General features: G+C 40.7%; 1 protein-coding gene across 1 annotated transcript in view; it reads left to right on the top strand.

Annotated features, from left to right (window-relative positions):
- Window positions 1–23,760, top strand: part of KLF7 (KLF transcription factor 7) — a gene marked incomplete at both ends in the record, with an annotated part of 80,988 nt that overhangs the window by 25,407 nt on the left and 31,821 nt on the right. The window contains one exon of the mRNA XM_084238442.1: window positions 14,026–14,656. Within this exon, the coding sequence (XP_084094568.1) occupies window positions 14,026–14,656 (631 nt within the window). The remainder of the gene's footprint in view (window positions 1–14,025; window positions 14,657–23,760) is intronic.

Below are 23,760 nucleotides of genomic sequence, written 5' to 3'. Positions count from 1 at the left end.
TAATAAAAAGTTTTCTCAAACCAAGACTACTTGCTACAGTCTCAGCAAGACATGTCACATTGAGAAATGTGGTTGAAACGCTCATGTGATCAAGTTTGGGATTGGGTGTTGTATGTCCAATTTTGGAAGAATGTGAGCCTTTGTAAGGAATCCTTGTTTGTTTAAGGTTGTTAAGGGATGACATTTTGTTGAATTTTTAGAATATTTTGTGATCCTGGTGATTTGGGGTTAGACCAGAAAAAGTCTAATTACCAATAGCCAAAAAACTTTTGGTACAGGTTTTGGTTTCATTGATAGGATAGATACAGAACTATGGAAAAACCAATGTTCCTTACTAGGTTGGGTTTCCCATTAATAGGATGGGGATTTAATCCTTACTGCTCAGATGGTGTCACAGGTGGACTTGAGATTACCTGATAAGGATTGATTAGCATTTTCAGATGCTTTTTACAGAAGAACTTTATGGAAAAAATGTATGTTATTTCACATGGATTGGATAGGAAAGTCCCCAGTTTCACCTGCCTGCTGTAGTTACAATTTTGTTCCTGATTCTGTCAGCCTGTTTTCTAGAGAAAATGGAAGGTTTCTATATCTCTGATTCAGTGAGTCGTGGGCTGAGAGCTCAGAGTGTGTTTTTAAGAACAGAACAGATAACATCCCCCACCTGAACAAAAGTGATCTTTTCATTCACATGGCTGTTGGCAGCATGGATGTGTGGATGTCATTTTCATTTTCCAAAAAATACATGTAAAAAGTAAAGTTACTGACGATCAAGCCAAATATGACCAAATTTCATAGCGATCCCTGATACACACACCATCAAACTGTCTCCTTAATTAAGACAGTGGCTCTGCTGGGGCCCACATTCCAGGATTCTCAGCAGAGAAAACATGTTTTCTTTATAGGGGAGTTTTATTAGCAGCAATGTTCCGGTATGTGGTTCAGGTTAATTAATGATGTAGTCACACTGGTGTCTTGCCACGAGTTTTATTCCAGTAAGTAGGGCACTAGGAAATCGCATTGGCATATCCCGTCATGCCAAAAAAGGAATCCTTAATTTGGTCCATTAAAATATGTCTCAGTGAGGTCTGTCTACAAGGGAGTTTAAGAAGTCTTGGTATATATACTGCCTTAGACTGAGAATTCACTCATCATAAACTATTAAGTTGCATATACATTGGTTTCAGTGAATATAGGCAGTTATAAAATACTTTGTTGGCTGAAATGATTGAGACCTCAAAGACCCAGACCACCCACAGGCTCTGGTGGAGTTGACCTTCATTGTGTAAGGAGATTTGTACCAAGAAGCACCTTTTCCCCATGAGAGTTTTTTATTAATTTTAAATCATGGTGGCGTTTTAAAACTTAATTTATGTTGTGCATGTGTAGCAACCTTCCTTAGAGGTTGAAACAACAAAGCAACTGGATTGGAAATTAGATTTCCCCCCTTGTGCTGCTAATGTAGCTCTTGTTCCACTGGGATTTCCCCTTTGCATGGGCTGATGATTTCTTTGAGACTGTATGGAAATTGGTTCAGACAGGAACAAAGGGGAGAGGGGATGGCAGTGATGATTCAAATTAGTGTCTCTTCTCCAATGAGTCTGGTGTGCCTGAAAGTGCATGTCATCGGATAGCAGCCCAGCCTCCTAAGGTTAAGTGAGGTGCCTGCGCTCCTGGGAGCCAAACTTAAGAGCCTCAGCACTTGGCTCTTCCCTGTCAAGTTGGGTTGAATTGTTAATTTGAAATCTGCAGCGTCGTCATGGGCTTCAGAAATGGGCAAGCACAATTTTTTTCTTTACATGATGGAAAACCTTCTTTTTCTCTTGACTATCGTTTTGCAGCTAGTCTCTGAGTCCTGGTGCCTGGCATAACCAGCAAGAAAGGGAGTTGCTTTGCGACAGTGGGAACAATCACAGGTTTAGAGAAAGGCATCCAGAATACAAACTGCATTTCATCGTCCGTGGCACATGGGCACACACTCATCGGAACCCTGTTTAGCACAGATTCAGTATTTTCCCTTATACCTCTTGCCTGGTTCAAACACCATGCCCTTGTAATTGGATTTTGGCTCACTGCCAAGTTCAGTGTTTGAGGGTTACATATCTGTGAAATAATGATCCTGAAATAAATAGCACCTCTCAGTAGAGCTATCTCTTTATGTAAAATTCTTAAAGGGAATGGAGAGAACGAAATACTTCTGTGTTTAGGAATTTATGAGAAAGTCACCAAAATGACCAAGGCAGGAATTCCCAAGGATTATAGCAGTGGAGTGGGGCGCTAATTAGGATGACAAAAAAACACACGTCCTTGGTGACTGCTGGACTCGAGCGGAGTCTTTGATTTAAGGACTGATGAACATGTTGTCAAAGTTAGGGACCAAACTGGCATGACCCTCAAGTGCTTCAGAGACCTCTGGCCGGAGTTGCTTTTCTGAGGGAGATCCTTTTAGGCGATAAAAATGGGAATAAATGGTAGAAAGTGGGTTGAACGTCTATCTTTAATCTATTCCCTCAGGATACCAGTTAATAAGCACCTGGTGAGGAAGCCAGGAGAGGGGTGGGCTCTGTTCATCTCACCACATGACGCAATAGGGACTGCTGAGAAGAAATGCCCTCCTTGCATCTGATTGAAAGGGACAGATGTGACCCAAGACTGATCTCTTTGTCTTGACAAGAGGCTCCACTTTATTCCCATCTGATGAGTTTGAATCAGTGAATGCCTTTTCAATGCTAAAACTTGAGCTAACTTTGAACTCCACCACCTAATAGAACCTTTTGCCCTAATAATGTAGATGTTTTGGGATAGATTTCCTAGTGAAGAGGCCAGGTAAAGTCTTCCCTGGAATTTCCAGGATTGAGTAAAGTCTCCATTAATTTGTTTATCCTTTCAAATAGTATATTTCAGATGCCTTTTCCAGGCACTGTGCCGAGCACTGGAGATCCATTAGCACCTAAGACTGAATCCCTCCTCTTCTGGAACGTCCATTCTACTAAGAAATGATAGACATTACGCATGTGAACCAATACATAATTTCCATCTTTCTGGGGCTTGGTTAGTACTAAAAAGCAAATAAGATGAGATCCTGTGGTAGAGGATGAATAGGGTGTTTGAGCTAGTTTCTTTACGTAGATCAAAGAAGGACTCTGAACAGGTAACAATTAAACTAAAATATAATAGATGAACAGGGTAACAATTAAGCTAAAATATAATAGATGAAAAGGTGACCTGAGGAGTTTGCATCCTGAGGCTGAGACACAGCAGCGCTGAACTCTGAGAGAGGTTTGAGCTTGGTGTGTTTATATGAATGGGTGCGGGGCAAGAGTGGAGGAAAGCAAGGCCAGATCGGGTAGGATGACAGAGATACAAGAGTGAGGACAGTCCATTGACGTTTGAGCTGGAGGGGCTTTTGAGCGCGTGATTTACTCATTTTGCAGAGAAGGAAGTGAATTCCCTGCTCAGGTGCTGCAGTGTAGTAGGGAAGGGAGAAAGAATGTGGGAAGGGGGATTTGGAACCCGATTCCCAGGCCAGGTTCTTTTCACCAATCGAAAAAAAATGAGAGTTGAAAACAGCGGTGTGTCCGCTTGTCTTTATTGCCTCTCTTTCTGCTGGTTTCTGGAGGCCAGGGGAGAAAAGAAAAAGAGTCAGGAGGGAAAGGTACATTCTCTGACTCTGGAAATGGCTGTTACTTCCTACACAGGTACACACTGTCAGGGCAGCCTGTGGTCTTTTGTGAGCCTAAATGTGCCTCTCAATTTAAAATACTGGATTTGTTCTGGACAATGCAAATAAGAAAACAAATTCAAATGAAAAACATTGAAGAGATAAGTAAAATCTATTGTTAAATCTTAAAATACTGATGTGTCCCATGAGAAATATTGTCAATGATGTGTTCACATTGTTTCTGATGTCCTTGTGGTGAAGAAGGAATGATTTGAGGCTTTCCTCAACCGTTGGACACCCCTGCCTGCCCATGATTGAAGTCACTGCTGATTTTTACTAGATTATTTGTTTGGGAGTTTCTGCTTTTATTCTTTCATGTTCGTTCATTCATCCACCTTTTTACACACCCACCCACATAGTCAACAAATGTTTGAGGCAGCCATGAGTCAGGACAGGTCCAGGTATCTTTGAGGAATCCACATTCTGGTAAAATTTACATTTAAATGCTGGTGAGACTAAGATTCATGGAGAAGTAGATTACTTTCATAGCATCCTGTAACCTTGCGTGAGTGTGTTAGGCTTTACAGTCGAGACCATGAAGCCTCTGAGCCAAAGAGGGCCCAGGGCCCCCCTCCTTCCAGGTTCCCCTCCTTCCCAGGTGGACAGCAGAGCTGTGCGTCCAGTTCCTTTGAGTCTATTCAGGATGTTCCTTTCTTACTTTTCAGTCTTTGCCCTATTTCCTGGTGTCCCAGAACTCTAGACTAGCAGCTTCCTTAGAAGTCCAGCCCATTTATCTGGGATGACGAAGCCCGGTGATGTAACTCGCTCAATTTGAATCTCTTGCTTACTTAATTTTGTATATTCAACAATCTTGAAAATTAGCTGGTGTTTTTGATTTTTGTGTTCCATTCCCTCGCTATGGTGTTTATTTTTATTGTCTTAGAATTGCCATGAGAATAACACCAGTAACATCAAGCTACAACACACACAGTGTGTTCCAGGCCCTTGTAAGCACTTGACATCATATATCAAGTAATTGAGCTATCATACCCTCCTGTGTGTGGTCAGTTCAACTGTCATCTCGTTTTTTAGATGGGGAAACTGAGGCACTGAGCGGCTAGGGACCAGCCCAGGGGTGATGATGTGAGCTGCTAGGTGGAGGTGGCGTACCCTGATGTTGGCAGTCAGGCTCCAGGGCTGTCACTCCTGATCCCCTCTTGTCTGCCTCTCAGCTTCTGTGGGGCCAGTCTTGTTTCCCTAACCGGGATAAGTGGCACACCATGCAGCCACCATACATATTCCAGAAAGTTGGTTCCAAGGACCTCTTATTAAGTGAATGTACAACCATTCATTTTAGGAGAAGTGGCTTAGTACTTGGTTTCTTTATGTTTTGGGCTGCCATTTTGCAGTCTGATGAGTAGAGCAAATATTTCTCTTAGCAACCTCATATTGTCTTTAACTTTCCTTCATGGAAGTTCCTGAAAACTCTCCCAGCTTTGAAAATATCCTCTCTGATCATCTGCCACTAAATTGCATCTGCCAATGAGGGCCCCAGTGGGATTTGAACCTGTTTTTATTGGGAAATTTAAGCTTGGAGTGAGTGTGTGTGCGCATTGCTGCACAAGTGTGTGAGAGTGTGTGTGTATGTGTGTACGAGAGAAAGTTGTATGTGTGTGACTTTGGCATAAAAGAGACAATCATGTATATACATGCCTTTTTTATGGTGGGCATAGGAAAGGGTATATTTAATTAATCCATCTGAGAAGGATCTAACAATGCTCCAAAAGGGAGTCAATGAAATGAGTTTGCTTTTAAAAAAATTCTCAGTAGCCTGAGTCAGCCTGTGCAAGCGATTTGGGAGAGGAAGGGGAGGTGATGTAATGGGTTCGGCATGTACCCATCTTGGTGCTAAGGGGCCCGGGGAGTTTGGGAGGGTGTGTGCAAAGTTAACGGGAGCAGGGCAGTGTGGGGGGGGGGTGGTCTGAGTGGGTTGTAAAACAGGATTAATAACCCCTTGTCAGACCTTTCCCTGTTACTGTGCTTTTTCAGTAATTTTCGTTTGAATGAAGGCTCTCTAGCCAATTAATATTTATTTGTTTCCTTTGGCAAGACCCATTGGGGGAAAGGATGAGATGGGTGAGATTAAAATTTTTGTTTTGTTTTTGCATTTTGCAAGAAGAGGCAAATACTGTGAGTTCGGGTTTTCAATAAAGGCTCCCCTGCCCACCCCACCCCCTTCAGAGCAGGAGGCAAGGCATGGCCAGCTGGTGCCTTGCACTGACACAGGTGCAGAGGCTGTGGGGGGTGGGGAGCCAAGAATAATTACAGGTTTCTGAAGCATCAGGCCCTGCCTGACACAGGCGCTCATCGTGAAAACTGCTCTTTATGGAAAATTAATGGTGAAGCTGAAAAACTGTCAGGGCCATTGTTGTTCTTGGAGGCCATCACTCCTCAGAAGGAGGCCTTCTCCCAGGTCCTTGGGCTGTCGTGAGGCCCTGGGGTAGAGGATCCGTGCTCCCTGGCAAGTCACAGATGAAGATGGCTTTTTGTCTTTCTTAAATCTCACTTTCAGCCCAGATCTAGGCCTTTGCTTTAGTGTAGGATGATTTCTTTTCATTGCCTCTTAAGGCATGAATTTCATTTTGTCCATGGAAGTGTAGCCACTGAAACAGCGATATAAAACAAAGCTTTATTTTTAAGCCTTAGAGTAACCAGTGGCATGTATTCCAGTCAAACTAAGTAGAGACTTGTTTGGCAGATAAGATGATCTCCACCCGCAACATTGGCTGTGCTCTTGCTGTGCGTGAGCGCTGACCAGGTCACAAGAAGTAACTCTTCCTAAGGATTGGTCTGGGGCAGGTGCAGCAATTGTGGGTAGAGACCTGAGCGTTAGACTCCCATTTAGCATGCTCTGAAGAAACATCTGGAAAAAGCATATTGCACCAAGACAGGAAGAACTCTTCGTACATGGGCCATCTTGTCCCATGTGGACACTTAATTTTGAGGATCACGGTTATTATGTAGGAGGAAAAGTCTTTCCAATTTGTTGGAGGTTGAGGGGGGGCACCCCAGTACCCAGGGCGCATAAGACCCGCCTGGGCCTCTGCTTTGCCCAGGCTATATGACGTTAAAACTTGCTTTAACATTTAATTTATATTTGATTTGTTTGGGATTTTCTTTTATGTGTTACAGCTAAGGAATCCTTGGAAGATGAAAGGGGTATTTGAGGCCTCTTATTTCAAAGATATCACCCTTCCCCCCAACCTCTCATCTTGTCTCCTTCCACCCCTCACCCCTTCAAGGGAAAACATACAAATAAATATTTTCTTTGTATGTTGAAAATAGTTTAGGGAGAAGAAATGCTGAGGACGTTTGGATCGAGATTTCCCAACTTTTATGTCTGTTTAGCATTAATTTTCACAGTATTGTCTCTCGGAATTTATAAATTACTAGAGAGAAATATTTAATTTGGTTTTAGCCCCAGCAACCAGGTGATGTGAGAAACGGTGGGAAGGAATGTTCCCTGACATTGGTTTCGGCACCATGGTTGTTTTGCGGAGTTCAGCAGTTCTGACAGTGATGTGTAATACCGCTGCACCTCTGGGGTGTGCTATTGATGTGTTTTTTTTAACCTAATAGCAAAAAAATGCAGTAAGAGATTTTTACTTATATACTTGCTTACCCACATTTCCTAGGCAGAATTTATTCTCTCCTAACCTTGCACCCTAATATTTTTTTAGCTGTGCAAGTCAAGAAAAGTGAATTTTTAAAATCTTCTACATCTTATAAGATTGATTCTGGTTCACAGGTTGTACCTGGTTCACAGGTTGTCTCTGCAGTGAGAGAGGTTCAGTGTTATCACCGAAGAATCCTCAAACCTGCTTTGAAATGCTTTGAAATGAACTCCAAGATAGCGGGCACGAAGTTCAAGTTCTGAAGTTCACCCTCAGGCTTACCGAGCTCACTAACCACTGTGCTCTGCCCCTTCCTCCAACCCCTGAGAAAAATGGTGCTCGAGCTCTCTAGCCATGCGTTTCACTTCCTTCCACATCTCTCAACTCTGACCTCATTTAAAAAGACTAGAAATGTGTCAGAGCCATTACATCACATTATCCTTTGAAGGGAAGAAAATGACAAAGTTCCCATAAATGTCAATCTTTGCTACCCTACAGAGTTTTTCAGTTTGGTTTCTGGAGTCTAAGGAATAATGATTTTGCTAAAAAATGCAACGCTTAGGCATACCTAGAAAAGAAGGGGTATTTTAGAAGATTACTTTTTAAAAAAGCCCAAATCATCCTACTATCAGTAGATTGTTTTGTGTCACTTTGAATTTCCATTCTGGGATGTGTGTGGTGGTTTCAAAACACAAAAAAGTAAGTAAGCTTTGGGACACTCCCAGGAGAAAGCTAAGGGATTCATCTCCCTGGTTCTGTACTCAGACTCTTCGGGGACCATGGCACCATGGTTAAGAACATGTGACAAAACCACACATAATAAATGTCAGAAAGGGGATCCCATGGGCAGCCAAGTGCAGTTTGCTGCATAAGCAATTACTCGGGGGAGGGGGCACCAAAGCCCACGCTTCCCCCATGGAGGCATTTTCATCATCATCTTCATCATCAGGTCAAAGTCTGATCTCAGAAGAAGCGTGACTTCGCAAGTTTCAAACGTGGAAAGCTGTATTTCCACATATTTTTGCATCTGTGGTCCTCTTTGGACTTTTAGATCCTTGAGTTGAATGACGTAGATGGGAAGGTTGGAGTTAAAGACAACAGGCTAAAGGGATGACAATAACTGGTAATTGACTGTAAGTAGGTTCACAGCAGTTGACACTTTATTTCATTGACTATATTATTCTAGCAAAATGATTAGCAAAATGCAATTTTTAAAATTTCTTTGATTAGTTCACCAACTGAGTATACATGAATCTAATGACCCCGAATAATTACTTAAAATGACACAGTTATTGGGCCTCCCTGGTGGTGCAAGGGGTTAAGATGCAACCTATGAAGCTGTCCACAGCCTCTGCAGCATGAGTTCAATCCCTGGCCAGGGAGCAACCCACATGGCACAGCAGACCTCTCCTGATTCGCCCGCTGCTCCCCTTAGCAGTGTACTTCGGTCAATCTGCCTGTTCTGTTCCCCACTCTGTCTCTGGTGCATCCTCTCACCCCCCACACCTCTGGCCTGATCCCCAACTCTTGTATGCATAAATAAATTTTTAAAAATCTTTTAAAAAACGACACAGTTATTGAATGGTGGCAAAAATATTAGATGAATGACTTTGTGTTATATTCAAATTAGGAGACACAGACATAAAAAAGAAAACACTTTATGTTCTAACCACTTGGCTTGTAAAGGGATGGCTCTGAGGAGCTGGGATTAAAATCTGCCCCAGTGGCACATGACTGTAGTTATAGAGGTGATGATGGATGATTGTGAAGTGATTCCAGCTTATTCTTTCAGAAAGTTCTAACTCTTATAACTCTGCACCACTTCAAACACTTAACATCTCTTCCATCTGAGATAACGGAGGTCGAAGTTTAGTCCTAAGTGATTTTCTTATTGTTTGAGAACTCATGTGGTATAAAGAATATAATCATTGCTTTTAAGAAGATCATAATCTTAATAAACCAGATATACCACCGGCCTGTGGGTGCTTAGATTTGTTGTGGAGATACTATTTAATTGCCCAAAATGGAGGAGGGTGTCTTTCAACACTTGGCAATCAGTATATTTTCTTAACTCCATTTTTTTCTAAACCAGGCTTTTTGAAAGAGATAGACATTGTGTTGAACTTTGAAGGAAAGAATGATTAGTGGGAGGGAAGATAAAAGCTTGTGTCAAGCATGAGGAAAAGTAAAAGAAAATATGAGAAAACTGTTTAGGGCAGGATTGTGGGGGGATGGAAAAAATGACTAGGGATATTTTTAATCCTGATGGGCAAATTTTATGGGTTTTTTTTTTTTTTGATGCTATAAGGAGAGGTTGCACAAAAGCCATTTGGTAACCTTGGCATCATCATGTCCATATGTGACCAAATTTCTTACATGTTTAGATCCCATGAAAGCAATTATCTCTTTGTCAGCAGTGGGGAGATTTTGTTAAACTTAATTTATGCTGCAAGAGCTAGGTTATCATGTCCTCTGTCAAGTTCTGCCTTTGGAGCCTATCATAAAAGTGGTAGGCTTGCCAATAATAGGTTTTAATTTTTTGTTTTGCTAAGTCTTAACATTCTCAATTTTAATAAGCAGGTGTCAACAAGTTATATCTGTGAACAAAAACAGTTTTAAAAAAGATTTCAGGATGATCATTTCAAAACCATTTTTTGGGTAATATTTCTTAGGCAACTAGAAGAGGAAACCATACATTTCAAAGCTGAAATACCAGAGGGTCTTCACAAAGCTCATTTGTGACTCACAAATAAATACGAAAATCACCCTACATTTGGGCACATTTCTTTCCCATAGCTAACTTTAGGGGATTTTTGAGGAGTGGAGGTTGATTTACTGGTTCAAGTCTTAAGTTGTATTGTTAGGTCAAGCTGAGGGAAGCCTCATATCTCCAAGGTGAAGTACCAGACAGGCATGTCATTAATTGTCATCTATCAGCTATGATTTGGAGTTTGCAAGCTAGTGTCTTTGCAACAGTGTGAATCTCTTGTGTAGATGGGCAAATATTTGACCTCTATAGACACATTTACAATCTGGAGGCACTCCGAGTTTGCTGATGGGTATTTCTTTCTTTTCTGTTTTGTTTCTAAATTATTTAGACTTACAGAAAAGTTGCAAAAATAGTACATGTAGTTCCTGTACACACTTTGTCCAGCTTCCCCTAATGTTACATAACCATTGTACAATGATCAGAACCAGGAAATTAACATTGATATAATATTACATTAACTAATCTATATGCTTTATTTGAATTGCATCATTTTCCCCACCAATGTCTTTTGCTCATGCAGGAGCCAGGCCAGGTTCTATTGCATTTAGTTGTCATTTCTCCTTAGAGTCCTCCAACCTGAGGGCTGTGACAGCTTTTCAATCTTTCTTGTTTATGACCTTGACATTTTAAAAGAATACTGACTAATTATTTTGTAGACTGGCCCTCAGTTTGAATTGGCTTGATATTTTCTCATGATTAGATGGAGGTTATGTATTTTTGGCAGGAATGGTGCTGAATAATGTGACTTTTTGACTTATACCAGGGTCCCACGATACCATGTCTTATACTGTGCTGCTAACTTTGAGCCTGTGTTAAGGCTGTGCCTGCCATGTTTTGCCACTGTAAATTTATTATTTTTGTCTTTGTAATTAACCAAAAGCTTATTGGGGGGCTACTTTGAAACTATGCAAAAAGCTTGTTTTTCATTATACTTTCATCTATATTTAGTATCCATTGGTCATGTTACCTATAGTCATTATTTCTTTGTGCTTGCCAAATGGAAATTTTCTATTTCCATCATTCCTTCTACCTTTATTAATGGTAAATTTATTGTACAGTGGAGTTGATGTTTTTCCTTCATTTGTTTGTTTCCTCAAGCATTTATTTATGTTATTAGGGATTCAGTGATATTAATTTTATTCCATGAGTTAGTAGCATTATTGTCATTATTCATTTTTGTTGCTCAAATTATCCAAGTTTGTCCATTGAGAGCACCTTCAGATGGGCTACAGAGTCTTTCTGACATACCACCATTACTTTATGAATGCTTCCGCCTTCCGATAACACAAAATATTCTAGGTTCGTCTTTTATGTCCTTTGTTCCAGCTCTTGAATCAATTTTTTAGCCAAGGAGTCCTGGTCGCCTTTACTGGATAATGATATTTAGAAACCATGATCTCTTCTCCTTTGTCTTTGCTGGCAGGCTCTCTCCATAGGCAGGAAATATATGTATATAGACTCATAATTGTATATATTCATTTATTCCTCTATTACCCCTGTATATATGTATGTTTTACAATTTATGGGTATATACTGATGATAGGTTCCTCAGATTTCTGAATCTGAAGAGATGTTAGCTTAGTCACTTTCAGATCTTCAAGCTAGAAAATATGTCAGATGACAAGGCATTTACAAGCTCTGTCTATTGACAGCGATGGCTGGGTGTATGAAATAGTCTTTGTGTTTAAGTCCAGGAACTGCCCAAGGATATCTTATAACCCATGTCTCAGCTGACTTTTACCTGGAGCAGATGTGTCTCAAAGATCTGCTTCTGCCCTTTGGAAAAAGCTTTGTGCTCCTATTTCTGAAGGCATGTATTCATGGTAGTTTCTAAGGTTTGCAGGCTTCTGGGTGGTCCAGGACAGGGTATCAGCAGATAACTTTTGAAGATTGGAGTAGATAGAATGGTCAAAGTAATAGTATAAGGTTGATTTTTATCTTTGTTTGATAGACATTATGTACCTGTTGGGTCCAGGCACTGTACTTGGTATGTAATGGTTTAAAAAGAGAAGGGGAGGTTTAAGAGAGGTTTCAGGGGTAAGAGCTTATAACTCAAAAATGAATTGACTGGTGATAAAACTGAAGATTTCCATATTGGTGAGAAATAAGTGTAATTTATAACAATTATATGGGGGAAATAAGAGATATTTTTGTGGCAGAATTAAAAAAAAAGGATAAGTGTGGCTAATGCAAATTTCTAGATCTGAAAAGATGGTAGATTGGGTTTCTAATATAAAGAGGTAGTAAGCTACTAAGCCAGGCTATTATTTAATCAGCTAGTAAAATAGAATCAAGACTTATTTTTCCAATAAGTTTTCTTTGATTAGTGCCTTGATATTATAGAGTATGTAATTCCTGTCCACTCATTCCCTGTCAACACACTTTGTGTAGTGTTATTTATTTGATATCACATTGCTTTATAAATTCATGTCATTTTTAGCTTGCATTTGTTTATTCTGCACCTACATCACAGGGATCTATTACTGTGTCTTCCTTTCTAACACAAAGAAAGCTTTGCACCTTGCTGTGAACACAGTAGTTGAATGAACACTTGTGACATGAGTGTTGAATGAAGATTGGAAGCATTCATTAGTTTATGCTGTTAAAAATCAACAGCAAGATCCAAAGGTTATTCATAGTTAAAAATCTGGTTTTCTTATTCAGTAATGCAGAGTTTCACCAGAAGGCTGATTAAAAAACCATTCTTTTAGAATGTCACCAAAATAATATCCTTGACAGATATAACACGACTAAGTATATCATTAAAATAGATTCTTAACAGAATAAAAGCCTAGAATCAGAACATAGACTGAAACATAGAAGCTCTGTGGAGGTAGTAAATTAGGCACTACTCAACGTGTTAAATCTTCCATCCATTTCTTTTTTGAAGGCCAGATGTTACAGCAAATTGAACTGTTGTTGATGCAAGTTGGTAACATGGATTTATACAAGATTCTGGAAAAGTAGGATTTTTCAAGTAGGGAGAGCTTTTAGAATGCAAACCTAAATATCCACTTTTGTCCGAAAAGTACTTCAACCCTCTTTCAGAGACTTAGGAGCAACTTAGATGAATTTTTGTTGAAAACGCTGTAATTTTCCATTCTTTTTCTTTATTTCTTTATGAGGTGAAAACTTTACATTGAAATAGACTGGATTCTATCTTTAACAAGTTAAATAGCTGTGTTTGAATTGATTTTTATCATGTGGTCAAAGTGCTAAACCACTGTCATGGGGCTCACCCTCCTCGCTTCAAAAGATGTAGCAATTGAATTTTGCATAACTTGCTGTAAACAACAGGGGTTTTCTCTAATGCATCCAAGGTTTTGTAAGAGGCATTCTTTAGTATCTATTCCTGATAGTTAAGAAATCCATGCCCAAGGAAGGGCTTGCTGTTGCTTGATTGTGGTTGAGGTCCCCTCTTAGTTTGGATGGATGTGGCTAGTTCTTCAGAACGTGTTAAAAAGTTGACTTATTTTGTGACTTCCTCAAGTCTATTTGAAAAATGAAGTTAGATATGGGCAGTCTTGGTTTGCCAGCCTTGTCTGGTTCTATTTGTTCCTTGCTTAAATGGGAACTCGTAGGGATGCTCGGAGCATCTCACCGAGATGCAGGAAAATTATTTTAACATTGAGTGTTGTCTAGGATCTTGATGGTGTGAGATCTTCCTTCTGGGCTTCTAGTTCCCCTTCAACTTCAGTAGCTGAACTCCTAGGATGTAACCTTTATGGTCCCCTCAGAAGTATTCAGGGAGGAAATAACAAGGTCAGACCTTTCAACAAGAGAATTTCAGTTGAGAAATTTTAGCCATGAAACCATTCCCTGTTGCTTCTTGTGTCTTCTCCTCTGCCTGTCACCATTGGCTTCCTGGTGTTCTTTGCCTCTGATGGCTGTTTCTCTCCCTCCCTCCTTCTCCTCTGCAGACATGCCTTGAATTGGAACGCTACCTACAGACAGAGCCCAGGAGGATCTCGGAGACCTTTGGTGAGGACTTGGACTGCTTCCTCCATGCTTCTCCTCCCCCGTGCATTGAGGAAAGCTTCCGGCGCTTAGATCCCCTGCTGCTCCCTGTGGAAGCGGCCATCTGCGAGAAGAACTCAGCAGTGGACATTTTGCTCTCTCGGGACAAGTTGCTCTCTGAGACCTGCCTCAGCCTCCAGCCAACCAGCTCTTCTCTAGACAGCTACACAGCCGTCAACCAGGCCCAGCTCAACGCAGTGACCTCATTAACGCCCCCATCATCCCCAGAGCTCAGCCGCCATCTGGTCAAAACCTCACAGACTCTCTCAGCCGTGGATGGCACGGTGACGTTGAAACTGGTGGCCAAGAAGGCTGCACTCAGCTCAGTAAAGGTGGGAGGGGTGGCAACAGCAGCAGCAGCCGTGGCGGCAGCTGGGACTGTTAAGAGTGGACAGAGCGACAGTGAACAAGGAGGGCTAGGGGCTGAGGCCTGCCCTGAAAACAAGAAGAGGGTTCACCGCTGTCAGTTTAACGGGTGCCGGAAAGTTTATACAAAAAGCTCCCACTTAAAGGCCCACCAGAGGACTCACACAGGTAGTGGTACAAGTTGGCCGCACGTGGTTTCTTCTTTTGCTTCTTTAGCCTCGCGGTGGGAAGGGCTTCCCTCTGTTCCCAGAAGTGGCTTCCGTGCTGACTAGGAGATGATAGAGAGGCAGGGAGGCCTGAACGGGGTGGCAGAGTGACTCACTTATTACCTTAAGAGCTCCAGGTTTCCCAAGCACAGAACATGGGTCTGTGACCAGGTGGCTGTGAGATACTTCCAGAGGCAAAGCCAACCACAGGGTAGACTCAGCCATTCTGAAGATGACTGAACGGGGCGCTGACAGGGTGACTCACAGCCTCTGTGATGCATGCACTTGTCACTTCCCTGACACCTGCCATTGAGTGTAGTTCTGCAGTTTTGATCATCTCTGGCACCTGAGCAGGTACATTAGAAAGAATTCACAGTTAAACAAGGTAGCCGGAGTGTCCCTATTCACTATTTTCCCAGCATCCCTGATTTTTCATCAAAGTCACCAACAGCAGGAGGGTTTCAGAGTTCATTAGATGTGATCATTCTATAATTAATTGGCATCTCCTCTTTTGCATTGTTCTCTGGCGCGTGCTTTATGGAGAGATGGCAGAATTGCTTTTTAATGAGCTTGTTACTGAGAAGTTGCTAAAGTGATTACATTGCTATGTGTGTGGTAAGGGCGGGTGGGGACTGACGGGGATTGTATATTTTACTCGGGACTTTTGTGGTGACTCCCAGGAATCATATTGATCTCTGGTGCAGTGGGATAATTTGGAAGAGTGAGGTTTACAGAGAGAAGAATGGGTTTGGCTTTTTCTTAGAAACTGATCTTTGTTCTCTGCTTTGAGGTGGAAGCTTGAGAATAGGGAGTCTCTTCTTGGTGGTCGCATCCTAGTCGCAATCACCACCGTCGGTGGTTTGCAGATGAGCCCGGCCTATGTGGGTCTCGTGTGCTGCTTGCACACTGGGTAGGGAAGCACTCAGAATGAGAGTGATGGAAATGGGTGGTTGGATCTGAGCTGGGAAGTGGTGTCTGGTGAGAGTCCAGTACCTTCCTCATGCTCGGGAGTGGCTCGTGGGCTGTGCCACCCAGGGAAGTTGCACTGCAAAGTTCATTGACTGAAAAATTAGGAAAACCTGGGTTCTGGTTTAACTCTGCTGCTCACTGGCTCTGTGACTAGGAGCAGAGTCCTTTCCCGACACTGGGCCTCCCTTTCCACAACTGCCAGACAATGTGGATTTTAGTTCCCTTCCCACGCTGATGTTCTCGGGGAGGGGGGTTGCCTGTAAAATGTCTTTGTTGCATCACAGAAGAATTTTCCTTTTGTTTTTTTAAAGATTTATTTATACATACAAGAACTGGGGTATAAGCCAGAGGTGCGGTGAGTGAGAGGATTCACCGGAGACAGAGTGGGGAGCAGAACAGACAGATCTGCTGAAATACACTACTGAGGGGAGCTTTGGGCGAGGCAAGAGAGAGTTCTGCTGCGCCATGTAGGTTGCTCCCTGGCCAGCTGGGAATCGAACTCATGCTGCAGTGGCTGGCGATAGTTTGATAGTGCTGTCTTTAGCCCCAGCACCACCACGGAGGCCCCCAGAAGAACTTTCTTGAAGCAGGATGCTTCATATGTAACTAGAAGAAATCACCATTTTGAACATCAGTTATTCCCACGGGAGGGTGAACTGTTATGGCTTCCTTACAGCACAGGATTTGGGCATGTAGTCCTCTAATTCTAAGCTTAATTTCCCATGTGGCTTTTGTTTGGTGTGGGGAACCAAACATAATTTTTGAACCCCCCGGGCTCAGGTCCTTGCTGTGGTTTCCTCTCAGATTTGAGTGTTGGTTCCCCACTCCACATAGTCCAAGGCTAATGCTTCCTTCTGTTGTCAGGTCTTCTGCTCACAGTTACTGTCCTGGAGGTCATTTCTGTTTATTTTTCTTTATGAAGTCAATGAATAGAGTCATGACGAGACATTGCAGTGTTCCCAGGCTTCAGTCTGACTCATCTCCTGTTCTCCCCAGGAAACCAGCGAGAGCAGGATGAGACAAGAATGTTGAGCTTTGTTGGGAGTATGGGATTCATGATTATGGACTTATTTCTGAATTATTGACACTAAGATAGGCTATATTCTGCCTACTGTGAAGGCTGGATAACTCTGGGGATGTTGGAGTTGGAGTCCAGAGCATTTTCTTCTTTTTCCTATCCCTTCTTCCCAACAACAATGTCAGAAGAACTCTTTGGAAGTGATGTGTTATTTGATGTATTGTTCTCTGGGCATTGTCTGCTGAGGGTGATTAGCAAGGTGGAGCTCATGTTCTCCAGCACCTGCAACCACTTCCCTTATGGTAGACCAAGCAGAAAGATCGTCCCCTAGGAAACTTACTCAAGGAAGTATCAGACATTGCTAGAAAGGCAATACTGCAGAGTGGTTAAGAGCAGAACTTTGTGGACTTGGGTTTGACTTCTTGCTCTGCCACTTCCTGGATTTTTATGACCTGGATCAGTTACTTATGTTTTCTGAGTCTCAGTTTCTGCATCTGTAAAATTATTGTGTCTACATCCTGCATTTTTTTTTGGGGGGGGGAGGAGATTGAGTAAATATGTGTAAAATAATTGGCAGATCACAAGAGCTCATTAAAGAGAGCAGTGGTGTTAGTTGTGGTTATTACTATTGCTGTTGATATTAATTAGTGATGGTTGCATGTAAAAAACAAGCCTTATGTAAACTAGAAATAAGCCAGATAGTCAAAATTAAATACTACCCCAAAGCAAGAATTGTTCTTTTCTCACCCCCACACTTCCAGTGTGGGGGGCAGTCATGATCATGGCACCAGTTGCGGAGAGTGAAACTGGCCCATAAAGTTGGCAGTGATGTAGGACATGACTTTCCTAAGACAACACGAGAAGCAATCACCTTGGTCCACTGGAAGCATTTTGCCTGTCAAACCTTCCTCAGAGACAAGCCAGAAGGAAAGCTAGATGCTAAAGAAAGAGACAAGAGGGGAGGTAGATGTGGGGCTAAAGGATGGGGAGAGGGACTATGAATTAATTTGGATTAAATGGATGAGAATCAGAAGTATTTATTTGGAATTGGTGCGAATGGGGCACATGGGGAATTGAAAACAAAGGTGATAATTTATGTGGTGTGGATGAACTAAGAATAATGAAAAAAGCATGAAGGATGGAATCAAATTAAGTGCAAACATATAAAGGAAATGGTCCAGTAAAAGCTTGAGGGCAAAGGTATATGGCAGTGGGAATTCATGTTGGAGAAAAAACTGCTGATATGTGAGTGGTGTGGGGAGAGCTGCTGATCAAATGTTGAAATGAAGTTTGAAAAATCAAGCTCAGTTGGATTTGAACAGGCTGTTTTAATACAGGGCTCGCTTTAATTCAGTAAAATTATTTCCTTATCTCTCAGTGGGAGGAGTGTTTCGGGACAGAATAAAAAATGATAAAACCATCAGGAGAAAGGGGGAAATATTGGCATTTTGTTCTCTAGAGTTATATATGTTCTACATCTTTTCTATATGGTAATATGTGGAAAAGGAGATACGGTTGCAAAATGCAATAAAATAAAATGTGTTCCCACTATGCATAGGAAAGACAATACATTGTTGATAATGTGAATTTGCTTGCAGTGAAGAATTTTTTAAGTGTTATTCTTTTAATCTTTATATAGATAGAATTTACTGAGATGAAAAGATGTGCTTTCCTCCCTCCTGCTCCCCCCTCCCTTCTGTATCTGATTTTTGAGGATGCTGAAGCCTTCACATTTTCTGCCCTGGAGGATGTTAGGCAATGAGGTGATATATATTTTTTAAGGTAGCAGATGCTCAAGTTGGTAGCTAGGGCAAAAATACTGGTTGCCCACAGAAGTGAAGTTAGGGATGGGGAAACCAGACTGGGGATAGAAGATGAGGCAGGGATTGGGACAAAGGGAATATTGTGGAAGTAGCAGGATCTCAGTGAAAGGAAGCATATAAAATTGGACATATGGTTTATTCATTGGGAAGAGCACTTAGTGCTGGCATGAGCATATAAATGTCCTTTAGCAGCCAAGTCATTACAGACCTTTCTCTCCCACTTTGTTTTCTGGTCTTTGTATAATACATTTTTTCTTTCTCAATTCAACCATTATGATCATAGTTTTATTCATCTTCTTGGAATCAATCAAATCGTCCTTACATTGTTATGCAAGGGAAAAATCTCACTTCCAATTTTTAAAAAAATTACTTTATTATGCTCAGCAGGAAAAAAAAGTTAAACTGTTGTAGTTTGAAGCAGTAAGAGAAAGATTTATTTTCCATATTTCTTTGTGATCACCTTTGAGAAGGAAAAAAAAATCTCCTGTGATTGAAATGGTGGTTTGTGTTAAAGTGAGCAGATTTTTGTAATAAGGAAATTCCTATAAAAGAATTCCACATTTACACTGTTAACAGTGTGAGTCATGGTGGTAAAATCAGGACAAAGGCCAGTAATGAGCTCGTTGGCTGTTGGTCACAATGAAGAGCCAGGCCAGGTTCTCACATAGGCCACTTGGAGAGCTCTGTCTACAGACTGGGATTGCATTAGCCTAACCCATTGAGTAGTGAAAGGATAGTCTAGATTTTGCACCAAAGGACAGAAAGAGATGCTTTTCAGGTGGAAAGATAATACAGTAATACAATGTGCAATTTACTTAGTGTTTTGTATATGCTTTGGAGCAGGTCTTATTATACCAAGGTGTGGCAAGATCTCTAAGTTTAATTAGGCATTAGGAAGCCCTTTGTTTTTAAATGGAAAGGTGGCTAAAAATATTACAAACAAAAAGATGAGTATATGTTTAAGATGCAAGCAAAAGTATTTATTTTATACATATAATGAAAGTTCTTTAAAATTTCAAAATAATGTATTTTAAAATACTTCACAAAACATTTTCTGCATATTAGGCATTGTTCAAAGTCTTTTACAAATATCAATCCTTTTAACCTTCATATTAGTCTAATGGCATAGGTATTATTTTTATTTTCCAGATAAGCTTGAGGCTCAGAGAGTTCAAATCACTTGACCAATATCACACGTCTGTTAGGGTACTGAATGGGCCAAGATTCTAACCAAATAGTTTTGCTCCAGTCTGGGCTCTTCTGTGCTAACTAATGAAGGGAAAGGAAGTCAAGTAGATATTTTTCTTAATAACCCATTATTAAGAGGAAATGAGAAACTTAAATTTTAAATACAAATTGACAATGAAAACTATGTTAAGTGTCTTCTAAATAGATAAAAGTTGAAAGGGCCCTTAAACTCAGTGCCTCATCAAGTGACTAAGAACCAGAAAGAGGAAATGACAAAGGAATGGTCTTCCGTTTCCAGGGCCATTATTGTTACTCCAATAGCTGCTATTATTGTGGTCATTACTCTTAAACCTATTTTAACTTTAGGATTCAAGAGGGAATTTCTTATAACAGCCACAATTCATTCATTAAAATGACAAATGCTAGTACTTTACTCCCATGAAATAAGAAAGGTAAGCATTATCAAAGCTGGGGAGAACTGAGGACTAAAAATTGTAAAAATACTTAGCCCAGGTTCTACCATCTGCCACTGGCAGAATTAAAATTTGACCCAAGTCTCCTGCTTCTTAGACTTGCATTCTATTGAGTAGATGGTCTTGCTTCTTACTTTGTTCAGTCATTCCACAAATGAGTACTAAGTGCCTGAGAATGTCAGGCACCACTCTACAGAGTGACTGGCAGAGTAACTGGCGGAGGAGAAAGCAAGGGCCTTGGGGAGAAGGGGGGGCAGACACGGCATTAAGGGGAGTAGGGGCTCCTGTTACGGGTCAGAAGCAGCATGGATGATTCAGAGATAAAAAGTTGCTTTTCTCTTTCTGGACAGGGTGTTTATTGATGCTGTTCATCTTTTCAAATGATGCCAATGTGATAATACACTAATTTATATAAATAGTAGCCCTAATTCAAGGTCAGGCATACCAGCAGGATAAAATTAAATACCTCAGTCCAGAGCTGTAGGGGGCCCAGCGACCACTTTCAATCTTCTCAGTGCTATAGATAAAATTTCTTTGAATTTATACAATAGCAACTGAAATGGGGCAATTTTAAGACATTAAAGGGTCTTTAATATGCTGAGACACATGGCTGCTAATGAAGTTTATCCATGTGTTGAGGCAGAAACTCATTAAACCCCGATTATGGGATGGAAACTAGAATAAGGGTTAACTGTTCAGTTCACGAGGTGGAGAGAGTTTAATAGGAGGGTTTGGTAGTTTGGATTTAGCATATTCAGGAGCTTAAGAGAAAGCATTTGAAAGGAGGGGTATAAAATGAGGTGGTGGAAAATAATTGATGGAGGAATTTTATGATTCAGGAAAATCTTAGAGTTTCACCACATGATACTTTAGCAACATGCTAACTCAGCATTTATGAAGATACATTTTGGTAAACATATATTGGGTTGAATGGTTTAAATTCATCCACACAGCAAGCACATTTATTTTGACATTATAATATGGTAATAAATGTAGACTTTGTGGGATGCCTATTCTAGATCTTTTTTTAATTAATATTTTATTTTATATAATTCTTACATCATTTTTGCGCAATGTATGCATTTTCATTTTGGTTATATTCCCCATACAATTGCACCCCCCACCCCTTATTTTGACCCTAGTCCTTCCTCTCCCCCGCCCCTTGTGTCTCTGGTTTATAGTTGCTTCTAGATATCCTTTTAATGGATAATTGGTAGTCACAAAATAAACATGTTAAGAATGGGGGAAAAGGAAAAGGCATAAAAAATAGTATTTCATCACAAGCAATATTTGTTGATCACCTATTATTCCTTTCCCCATCTGTGAGACTTTGGTTTTTGATGCACAAGCCTGAAAATATGGTTTCATGAAGTTATATTTGCAGCTTAATTTCAAAGGAAGATATAGCCTGGATTGGGGGTAGGAAGAAGGAAAGAGGAATTTTACTTGAAAGGCAGTGGAAGTAATAAGAGTTTTTTAAATTCGAAGATCTAGAGGTCGGGCCCGCTCTGTTAGACAGAAAAAAGGATGACAAGAAGTATGTAGATGAAGGAATGGTATTAGAGAGGCCAAGTGTGAGCTTTAAAAACATTATCCTCGGGCCTCCCCAGTGGCACAGCGCTTGAGCGCTGGGTTGCGAAGCTGCCCGTGGCCTCTTGCAGCGCCGGTTCGATCCCCGGCTGCTGCCCGGCCACCGGAGGAGGGTCCCACATGGCGCGCAGACCTCTCCTGCCTCCCACTGCTCCCCTCAGCAGTGTAATTCGGTCCTTCTGCCTGTTCTGCTCCAGAGAATTCACTCTCTCACCCTCCCGCGCTTCTGACTGTACCCAGTGATTGTATAAATAAATAAATAAATCTTTAAAATAAAATAAAATAAAAATAAAAACATTATCCTCTTTAATAAATAGATAATGTACAGAATCTGTTTCTCTTGTAATAAGAATTTTGATGACCATGATGGTCATGGTTGTTCTGTATGTATTTTATCAGCATCTTTTAGGGAAATTAAAAGGAGGTTTGTAAAGTTTGCAGATTAATATGATATTATAGAAATTCATTGGTGGTGGCAATAATTTTCTTATGTCTCCTGAAGTTGAAACAATTATGGAATGGAATTTTAGTTAAATTGGAGAGGAGTAGGGGGAAGGACTTTAGGAAAATCATATATAATTTTTTTTTAATTTTGGATTAATTCTCTTTTTAAAAAATATTAGTTACATATAAGAAGAAATGAAAAAATATTTGTAAAATCCTCAGTCTTTATTTAAAAAATGCCCACTTTGAACTTTATAGAAATCACAGTTCAAAGCTTGAGAGTGAATCATGAGGAACCAAACTTTATATTGGAAAGTTGGTTCTGATAAGCAAACAGAATCTTTGCAATCCAACCTGCTACGGGAGTGTGTGTCTCAGGACTCAGAACTCTGCCAAGCTACTCAGGTACCAAATGCAGAAAATCTGGCTCTTTCTAATCAAGCAGTTTCTCTTTGTCCCTTTCCAATAGGCATAAACTAGACGACTCTCGCCAAACCTGTCCCCCCAAATCTCAGTTCCTTCCCTTCTCCTGCATCACCTAAAAACCTTACACCTAATGCTTTTCTGTACTGAGTTACTGCCTGTCCTCTGCCTTCTTTACTTTCCTCCCCATCAGAAAGGATCTGGTAGCAGTACAAAGTTGATAGGTCGGTTATACGTCCATGAGCCAGAATTAAACACTGTCACATCTTACATTGTTTTTAAATCTTCAGTTATGAAGACTATTCATGGAAATTCAGGAATCTGAAAGCAACCAAGGGAAGTTTTGGAGGCTGGAGCAGCCATCCCCACCCGTACACCCACCCTTCCCCCTCCCCTGCTAATGGATTTTCTCCATTTTCTAAGAATAACCTATTTTTTCAACCATTTTTAAAAGTAATATATTGACATAACAGTTATTAAGCTAAATGCTAGTAGAAGCAAGACATTCAAGGTAATCAAAAGTAAGTGTCTTTTAATTGTACTCTTTATATGACTAACCAGTGCTGGTGCTGTTCCCCATTCCTGCAACATCCACATGTTCCGTCTCCAGTGTTAGACCTGACTAGCTTATATAATGGAGGGCAAACCATTTAAATTATTTAAGAGTGTTTCAGTGAGAATAAGCTTTTCATGGTCCATTTTCATGAATAAGCTTTTCATATTTCTGTTCACCTTACTTTCTCCTTCATCATCTGTGCGTTTTTAGCTAGGTGACTTGAGCCAGAACTGGAACCCATGAATTTTTAGGGTTAGAAGACTTGGGTACCTCATCTATTCCTTATAAGACTTAGGGCCAACTTTGTCCTAAACCAGGCCTACGTGGTAGACCCCTCCTCTGCCCCTTTATTTTTGGACCTTGCATCTTTTCCTTTCTTTGCTTCAAAGTTATCTGCATTTAGGTTAGATCCCTTTTCTTTTGTTTTCAAAATAAATAAGATGCATTTATAATTTTAAATTCATAAACTATTCTGGCATTATGAATCATATACTTTGGCTTATTTTGTTATTTGCCTTCAAAATATATGCTTTTCCCTTTAAATAATTGATTGTAATTTATGGAATTTGGTACAGTAAAATA

Source organism: Talpa europaea (genome assembly GCF_964194135.1).
Source record: "Talpa europaea genome assembly, chromosome: 1".
NCBI classification, from domain to species: Eukaryota; Metazoa; Chordata; class Mammalia; order Eulipotyphla; family Talpidae; genus Talpa; species Talpa europaea.
Note: the sequence above shows the minus strand (reverse complement) of the source record. Positions and strands in the feature narration are given on the sequence as shown.